General features: G+C 44.7%; 1 protein-coding gene across 1 annotated transcript in view; it reads right to left on the bottom strand.

Annotated features, from left to right (window-relative positions):
* Positions 1-1,199: 1,199 nt before the first annotated feature.
* LOC146192346 (2-Hydroxyacid oxidase 1-like) overlaps positions 1,200-9,960 on the bottom strand; it is a 58,467-nt gene continuing 49,706 nt past the window's right edge. The window contains exons 7-9 of the mRNA XM_084602449.1: positions 6,854-7,012; positions 4,885-4,954; positions 1,200-1,797 (exon numbers count right to left, since the gene is read on the bottom strand). Of these exons, the coding sequence (XP_084458575.1) occupies positions 1,733-1,797; positions 4,885-4,954; positions 6,854-7,012 (294 nt within the window). The 3' untranslated portion in view covers positions 1,200-1,732. The remainder of the gene's footprint in view (positions 1,798-4,884; positions 4,955-6,853; positions 7,013-9,960) is intronic.

Raw genomic sequence — 9,960 nt, 5'->3', positions numbered from 1 at the left:
CTTCACAGACTAACAATATGCCAAAAACGCGCAGTTATAACCATTGTGAACATTTCTTACCAGGATCATTCCTCCGGGTACAATGGCATCGATTTACTCACTCCGCCTTATCCACCAATACAAGGATGTGTTCGTGCTCAGAATCGCTATTTTTCTTAATTGTTCGACTTTACGACGCGCAATAATATAACACTGGGCAAAACAGTTCTTAGATCGAGCGTTTCTGCCACACAACATACGGAAACCAATCTTAGCCCTTCCTCGTCGCCGGCCTCCTGAACGCTCTTGTTCGTGATGGTGCGGATGCAGTCTGCACTATCGCATTTAGAATGTATTGCCACGCATCCGCTTCCTGGTAGTTTCCGAAATAGCGTCTGTATTTTTCTTTGTAAATTTTTTTGCTGCGTTAAATGCAACCGGCTGACCCATATCGCTTTTTTATGCTTTTTGTTTTATGCATTGCATACGTTAATGTGATTACATGTTACTTTTTGTACGCTGTACACTTGGTTTTTATTTTTTGGAAAGTCCAAAATTTTAGGAGACTTTAGAGTTATATTAGCCCTGGGGCTATATTACCCGATAAGGCGGACACCCGATAAGGCGCAAATTGCTTGAATTAATTCACTAATGAACTGATTATTTACTTAAATTTGAATTTTAGGCGGTATGTAGCAGTTGCAGAATTGCAGTTCTCCTTCAATCAGTATAGCTGCGAAAACGAATTTTCCTTAAAACAATTGTGGCGCGCGTTACAAGGCCCAGAATTCACCACTGCAGGCAGTTTCACACCCTAGCACAGCGCTTGTGACGCAGTTCGCTACACCCAGAGATTTTGGCATCACCTGAGAGCCAGAAGGGTACGTGAAGGTTCGGTGTCAGTTTCATTGCGACCGCGGCCTCGCTGATAGGTGTCGCGTTGGGCTCAAGCATTCCGGCCTCAAAGCGAGCATTAGCTGAGCGATACACGCCGGACGTGCCGTTAGCTCTGTGTTGGTGAAATCGCCTATCAGGGTAGCATTTGTGGGCCTTGCGACGCCCGCTACAATTTTTTTTAAATATAACATTTTTCGTAGCTATACTAATTAGAGGATGGGCTCTAATCTGCAAATACAACATATCCCCTAAAATGAAAATGAAAACAAAAACTACTTAATGCATTTCGGTAATTAGGAAACTTATTGAAGCCCTCTGCGTCCTACCTGGTGGATGAGCTCAAATCTGCAAATACAACATATCCCCTAAATAGAAAATGAAAACAAAAGTACTTAGTGCATTTCGGTAATTAGGAAACTAATTGAAGCCTTCTGCGTCCTACCTGGTGTCCCTATAGCTCCCATTATAGCCCAGGGCTAAATTAAAGTCAGTCACATTTAAAAAAAATCTTTGGCCATAAAAACAAAACACCAATATTGTTATTCACTCTTTATGTCTCCGAGATCGCAGTCTATATTTGATGTGTCCTTTTTGTGAAAACTTCACATTAGTTTGAGTGATTTATATTGGTAATGCTGCCGAACGGTACCAAAGGGGGCCTGCCTTCGTCAGGGTGTTTTTGTACAGCTGCTTTTGTTGCCCCTTTCTTTATTTTCGGGAGAAATAAGGTTTGATTTATTAATAACGATTATTGGCCTGCAGCTTCGAGATGCTTGGCTGGTAACTTCATAATGGTGCTTGCCACCTCTTGAAGACGTTTTCTTTTCCTGCGACTTCAGTTCACAAATAAACGACATCATGGGTAGTATCCGCCAGTGCGTGTGAGAAACCCCGCATTCACCTTGTTCACATCGTTGCAACCTGCGTATAGGAAGCGAAATGTAGGTCAGTCTACGAGCGCTGTCTTCATTGCGCGTAACTAATTTGCTCACAGCGATAAAGATAATGCTGGCACCAATCGGGTGTTTCGCTTGCAGCTGAGAACAGATATCAGGGAAAGTTTGCGTAGCCTTCCACGCATTGAGTGCCAGCGAAGAACAATCCTGCTCCTAAGGCATTTAGGCTGTGGAAGAAAAAATTCACTTCGCCATCAGTATCCGAGGGCAAGAAAATAAATCAGATTTATCTATACCCGGCGGTGTTTCGTCCACATTGAAATACCAGACGACGATGGAGAAATAAGCGGCTCACGACGGCTACATATATTGAGACATCCAACTGTCATTGAAACGAAGGAAACCGTAGGGGAATGCTTCTTTCGTCGTTTTGATAAATTGAGTATTACTAGCGTCAGCGTATCTTAAATGAAAAATAATTATAAAGTATATACGAGAGAATACAACCACTTGCCGCTGATAAGATCCGATTTCGAGACCTCACCAAGCCGTCTCCAGTACTATAACCAGAGTTCTTCAATACTACCAGTTGCGAAACTTCCAATAGGGCCCATATATATATATAAAAAAAAAAACGGCGGTTTTGATTGGCCAAAGTTCGGATGGATGGATGGAATATAGGAGCATCCCCTTTGAAACAGGGTGGTAGCAGTTGCTATCATGCTCTTTGTTCTCTCTGTATCTTAATTATTGTTTTTAGATTAGTTAACTACACCATCGTTCTATTTATTGAATTTTTGTTTCTACATTACTAACATTATGTCACTTTTCTGCTTTTTTAATCCACCAATATTCCAGTCTTTTTTTGCTAGCTTCCACCGCAGGTTTATTCACCCGGCCACTGGTATCTCTAAACCCCACAGCTTCACGAAAAGTGACTGCGCCTGCATCGACTTCCGGATGGATACCATTACATTCGAGTATAACATGGTCAATTGTTTCACTGGAGCGACCACGTAGAGCACATGCGTCATCTTCACTGTTAAATTTCTTTTTGTAGCTGCGTGTTCTAAGACGGCAAAGAGCTCTGACTGAGAAGATGAGAATGCCTTACGCCACAGATTTGCTCTTTAGGGCGTTCCTTGTTGACCCTGAAACACAATGTGGCCAGCTTCGGAGCCTGCAGGTACCTGTTGACAGGTACGATGTAGCGTTTTCCGCCTCTCGTAAGCTGGTCTCATTGTGTTCTAAGATCAACAAGGAACGCCCTAAGGAGCAAACCCGTGGCGTAAGGCATTCACATCTGCTTGTAAGTTACTGCACTTTCCTTTCTCTTCTTCTTTTCGCCTTTGGGCTACTTCTGTTGCGCTGAATTTTTTTTAATGTTTTGCATTAACAGGCCACACAGGCACGTCCATACGGCTTGGTTAAAGCGGGGCTTTAGATGTGGGCTGGTGGCCTAAGCTAATGCGTCATACCCTTAAAGGCGGAGCTTAAGTATCCCCCATAATTATTTCTTTGCTTTCTAATCGTTCATCTTTGCGATCAATTATTACTTCACATTAATCACCAACAGCAAAAATGTCCCCGTATGTTTTCTTTTGTGTCAGTGGCTGTTGGCTCCATTATGTATATAATAACGTAGCCCCTAATTACCTCTGCATTTGTTTGCTGGTTAATTAGGCTAGTATGCGCGGTAAAGCATGGTTTCTACGCGCCGGGGCTCCATGTGTGTACACAATAAGAAGGATAACCGCTCACGTCACCGAACTTCGTTTTGCCGCTATCATGGACACATGATGAAGTTCCATGTTATTGCCGCGTTACTGTCCTCAGCGCAGTTTTGAACTGATGCTATTTTTTGCATGTGCACTGCGAATCGTATCAGAGGTTCTAAATTGTACCGACCTGTTTTTGTAATCACTGTTCCGTGGAAAACACTAGACAACAATATTTGCTAAGAGCCTAAGTCCGTATTTCATCCTCTGTGATGGCCCGGTGCATACCACGTTCTCCTGCCGTACCCAAGATAGTTTTTTTTTTTTTTATATTGAGTCTGGCCGCCTGCTACCGGTTCAAGGGCGTTTTGCTCTTCATGTTCTGGGTTAGTAATGCCTAGAATTATGCTTGAAAAACTTACTTTCATGAAAAGGACACGCACAATCATAAATTGTCGTCTGTATGAAGTAAGAATGTAAATGACCGCTCTCTCACTGGCGTGGTGCCTCGAGCGGCTCGGAATCGGATACACGACGGTCAAGATTGTTGACGTGACGTAGCAACATTGGCGGGCCTTAAGCTCCCAGAACACATTTCAGAGTTTAAACCCGTAATGTCCTGCAACAAAAACAGGAACGAAGTCATGAATTTTAACTGCTCAGTCAATGGTGGTTCCTGCAGGTGTTGCAGAACTGTTTAAAAAAAAAAAAAAAAGGTATAGACGTAGACTCCATAGCGCGGACAACGAAGGAGCAAGAGTTTTGTGTTCCTGTCTTGTCCAATGGTTCATGTCAATTACCAGGTAGCCCTATAGCTATCATCTTTCTAAGATGATATGTCTGCGTAACTGAAGTTAGCGAGTCAATTATTGCAACTCCTAAATCTCTACAAAACATAAAACTGCACTCAAACACTGAAACGCATGAAATAAATCAGTATATAGTAAAATGCAGCGCTTCTCCATCCCCTACCAATCCATCAGTTAGACCGAAACAACTTTAGGCAGTTTCGCAATTCGGGCTAGTTTTGCGGCTAACTTGCAACACACCACATGCAACTCTCGTAACCAGCATTTCAACCTTGTGTGAAAGATATGCCGGTAAGATCGTTTATGCAGTGGCTTGAAAAAATAGTATAATCGCTGAAGCAATAATCGAGACTATTTATATCTTTACGCACCGGTTCATTTATGAGGTTCCGCAAGTTTGTATATGTACGTGCGTTAACATGTTTAGCTATCGCTCGTGGAGAAAAGCACGGCGGGTGAGGAGCCTGTGTTGCGTGCCATTAAGCGCCGTCAGTGCATCATAGGCTTTAAATCTGTTTTGTACAGCTAGTGTTGGCATTGCGGCGCCATCTTGACGCAGTCGGGACAGGCGTCAAGCAGCCTCACCGATGAGCGCCAGGCAGTTGTCGAGCTCCCGGCGGATGAATTCGAGTACGTCGGTGACCCCTTGCTGGCCCTGCGTCGAGGGAGAGAGAGAGAGCTATGCGTGACGAACAGCACTGGTCGATTTGCACATACGTTTTTTCCCTTGTGTGAGGCATTTTACTTGAGATAACGTCCTATTAGGCTCAGAAACATCGTGCGAACCTGAGCAGTACCCTTCCCGAATTACCTCCGGAAACCCTACGCCAGGGGTTCTCAAATTTTTTGCCCCACGGAACCCCAACAGCCAAACGTATTAGTACGAGTCAATTACACCTGCCCATAATCGGCTGTGTGCATTGGAACCCCAAGAACCGGCTACGACTCATGTTTATTCTCTGCGTCTAGGGCCAAGTGGCATCTAGGGCCAAGTGGCATCTCTTAAGAGCGCACATTTACGATAAGAATCGTAAAGTGTCCAAGAAACCAGTTACAGTATTTGCATACATAAAAAGAAATATTTGTAGACAATGCTAGAATGACAGAGTCTATCTTCGGGCATGAAACATTACACGTTTGCAGCAGCGAAATTAATAAATATGAAGCGAATTGTACACGAAATATTCCCGCGACTATGCCATGTATCTTGTTTTCGCGGGGTTTGATCACACAAAGCAGAATAGTCAAGCAAACGACGCTGTGGCTCTAGCAACACGATCGGTGCGCATGCTCACCCCCTCTTCCGGTTTCCGTTCTCCTTATCATCGGCGCCGCTGTACGCCGGACAAGTTGGCGCTTGTGCGGTACAATAAAAGAAGTGGTGACTGTACAAGTTGCAGGAAGTTACCGATTAGCCTCATCTTAAGTGTAACTGTACTAAATTACAGGAGCAGAAATCAAATGAATAGTTACAGAAAAGCAATCAATTACTTTTGAGGCAGTTTTCTTCCAACTTCCGTGGTCCTTGCACATATTTAATTGAAACAATAAATAACTATTACGGCTTGCTTCATATTTTGTTACACTTGTAAATAGTAAAGAGGAGTAATTTTTTATATTGTCATAGTTAATGTTTCTCGTTTCCTCGTAGTGGCATCTACACTGATATAATAGTATTTTTCTGCGTGAACAGCTCGCGCATCACCTTGTAGTTACGTGGTGCTTCGATTTATTGGCCTTTGACCTCACGTTGAGTTAACGAAAAACACCTTCTGCTATGGCGTTATTTCGCCACGGCCCTTGTGACATAGAAATTCATCACCATCATTAACTCCTCGGCGAGTACTTGCTTCTGTCACTTTTATTGAGGGTAGAGCGACGGCGAGGATTTCAATGGTGTTCTTGAGATTTCTGGCAATTTGCTGCTTATATATTACGGTTTCAGGCGCGGGCCTAGCTTTGAACATGCCACACAGGGAATAAATGGGGAATGAGGGACTAAAAAGAGAAGAATGGTGTGTGTCAAGAGGTGAAAAATATGCCTGGATGTTGAATTCAGCACGTCAGCAGGACGCAAAGCATTGCGGATTGTTGAAGGTCGTGCATCTTTAATAGTACGAAAAAAGGACGCTTTCTCTTTTTTTTTTCGGGGCGTTTCAAATGTATATCGAACGTATGCACACATTAAGCATCTTGAATGTGGCTGACAGCAAAGCATATTTGCCCTGCACTTACCGATAGGAACAAATGAAATTTGAGTATAATAAAAGCGAAGAAACTCACTTTTTGGTGGAGACCTCAAGTGTGTCATCAGTGAAAAAAAGGAAGGAGTAAGTGAAATGCTGAGAGAAAGAGGTTGTCAGAATTATTTTGATTATTCGGAGAATCTTTAACGTGCACTGATATCATACAGTGCATGCACGGGTACCTTCTGCATTTCGATATTACGCTCATTCTCAATTAGGGCGAAGCATTCCGAGAACAGTGTTGCTATGTCCCTCACGGCGATGGCATTCCCCGAAGGCGCAGCGTAGTGAGCCGGAATACTGCTCACCCTGTATCCAAGCCCGTATAGCACCGGCCTGCCGATGAACACCGCACGTGCACCGAAGGCCAGCGCCTTGATCACGTCGGCGCCTGACCTCACGCCGCCGTCCATGTACACCTCACAGCGGTCACCCACGGCTTCCACCACGGCTGGGAGGACGTCCAGCTGCGACGACAATCAGCTCTGTAATTGCGCGCGAACAGCAAGCGGAGCAAAACGGCACTGCTAGAGAGCGCGCACTTAGGAGTGTGTTATGCGTCTTACTTCTGTGCCATACTTGCTTCTTTGTACAATGTATACAACAAAAGCAGCGAACAACACAAACGGGAGACGGCTTAACGTAGCGTATACCGCCACCACTACCGTGTACATAATGCGCATGCTCAGATGGAACCAGATGCGAGGCAGCTACGAGCACACCTGCCATGCAGCAAACATCTGCGCGTGGGGACTGGTGGCTCGCGGTAAACGGTAGCGCTAGTGATGTGCGCTTTGCTAAAACCCATACGTGCCGAGCGCCTAAACTTAACAGCAGCTGTACCAGAGAGGCTAGGAGGCAGCGTGTACTCTCCTGCTCTTTCTTCTGCTTCGTCTGACAGTTTGCTCGCTGTGGAAATGGTTAACCCTAAAGGTATACGGAAGAAGTGGAATTTATTCCGGAGCTCCCCGCCATGGCTACTCTTTTTCTCTAAGTTCTACGTCATCCTTCATCGCTTTTCTCATGACGCGGTTGAACTGCACACTGAGAAGTGACACAGTTATGATCCTTTCTTTTCTCGTATACGGTAAGGTATGGTATGGCATGATAAGGTATCTTGTTTGGTATGACATGATGTACGCTTACATTCTAAAGCCGCACATGATGCAGACGGTAGCAGAGGCTCCAGAATAATTTTGACCGCGTGAGAATCTAAAACGCGTATTATCATCGCCAAACGTACGGGTGCCCTCAATATTCACATCGCCTCCATCGAAGCACAGCGAACACGGCCGGGTTACATTCCGTGATCTTAAGTAGCCACCGAGGTTGGCTAGTGCTTCGGGAAGGAGCACGTGCGTCCCCCCTGTACCGCCTCTACTTTTGGCGCGTTTACTCAGAAAACCAATGCGCTTAGCAGTACGTGCTGAGCTCTGCCAGTGGTATGCAGGCTGCACGAGCGCAGGTCCACAGTGCATACTGCTATCGAGCGCTCGTGAGGGATCCGAGCACGCAGGTCTGCAAGCTTCGCGCTTGTAGATTCCGTCCACTATCAACAAGGCGCGAGCCATACTGCTGAGTGTGTGCATGTACTCCGCGATATACCAGTGATGCAGGAGAGGCCTTCTCCTATGCTCTGTAGGAACAAGTTTTGTGCGTAAGTAGACGAAGGCAAATTATGAAGAATGACACACGCTCGGTGTCAATGTCTTTCCTTTGTCTTCGGGTTTTCTTCCGAGCTGGAAAATTTTGCCAACTATCTCAGCATTCCGCCCTATAGAGCACCAACTATAAAGACTGGTTAGACTTTTGAGATAAGTGCTCTAGTGGGCGTTGCCACGTTTCTCACTGTTTTAGACATCTTTAGCGTGCACAGTGGAAGTGGCAGTGCCAGCATCCTGCATCTGTTTCCAGCAGGTAAAGGAACAGACGTTCAGACCTTGCCTGCACGCGATGACGATGTGTAAACGCTATCTAGGATGGCTGCTACAGTTCTGTGGAAGCTGTAGCCATCTCTGAACAACGAGAAAGGCGCACAGATCTTTGAGGTGTTCTTATACGCTGTCTACGCGCGGCTACGGTGACATCATGGAGTGCCCGGACACTACATGAAGTGTGTTCCACGAGACCTTCTCACGCTCACTTCGGCTGGAGCAGCGAGCAGGGGTGATAACACCAGAGACTGTGGCACTGGGTGGGCCATTAGCTACGGGCGCTATGGAATGTCGTTTACAGGTGGATGTCGTCATTTTCGAATTTCGCGATGAATAACTATATTTGCTGACGCATACAGCAGCAACTTTCAGGTCGGTTTGCCAATGCACTTTGAAAAAGAGTAGCACTGACATGCAATTTCGCCCGTCAAGGTTCTGCGTACGCAGGTCTAATACATTAGTAACTTGCAAGGGTGGAAGAACGGGCTAGTTGGTAGTTCATATTGGGGAGAAAAACAACAACAGCGCACTCTTGAGACATTGACTAAGAAAGAAATGACGAGTTGAAGTCAGCTCTGTGTGGACCCCCCCCCCCTCCCCCTAAGACTCATACATTAGCCCTGCTGCAAGCAGCCTCTAAGACATATTGAGACGTTCCTTCTACATCTGTACTTCACTTATGAGATGTTGAAATCCGGATATCGGAATATCTTTGTAGGGCTCTGTATAGGCATTAAAAGGTTTCATTTGATGCTTGCTTCTAAGCCGATACTGTCGGCTCTGAGAGTCTACACTCTGGTAGGTTTGCAATGATTGCCGCCCGTAGGTAAAGGCACGTGCAAAAAATAAGTTGCTAAGAGATTAGCGCGAATTTCGTTATCATAAACTTAAGCATTTGTTGATGTGACCCTCTGCGACAAAACTGTTCTTGATCGAGTATATGAAATGAAAAAAAAAGGAAAGCGCTCTGCGTGGCGACCCGACAACGACAACGCCGTGTGCTGAAAGAACATTCTTTGGCAAAGCAACGTGCAGACCATAACTTTGCGGCAACGTGCGAAACATGCTTTGGCGTCGATACCCGGTTTTTCTCTTGACCAGAAACAGGGTGCACACACTGCACTGGAATTTTGATGGGTTATTTTCAAATAAATAAATAAATAAATAAATAAATAAATAAATAAATAAATAAATAAATAAATAAATAAATAAATAAATAAATAAATAAATAAATAAATAAATAAATAAATAAATAAATAAATAAATAAATAGGGAAATTTATCTCTGCCTTGCCCGAACAGTCTAAGCGCCAGGAGCTTGCAGCCTGGCGCTAGATTAGTGTCAAACACAAATGAAGGTCGCTTGTACCCCTGCTATACGAGCAGCCTTATCTATTATGGCCCAGTTTGCCTAACCATGTTTAACCGTGGTAGCCTGTAAAATATTACAAACAATGGAAGAAAGCGATAAGTACACAAAGA

This window comes from Amblyomma maculatum, chromosome 4, assembly GCF_055883805.1.
Source record: "Amblyomma maculatum isolate TAMU_Amacu chromosome 4, ASM5588380v1, whole genome shotgun sequence".
NCBI classification, from domain to species: Eukaryota; Metazoa; Arthropoda; class Arachnida; order Ixodida; family Ixodidae; genus Amblyomma; species Amblyomma maculatum.
This window is presented reverse-complemented; position numbering and strand designations above follow the sequence as displayed.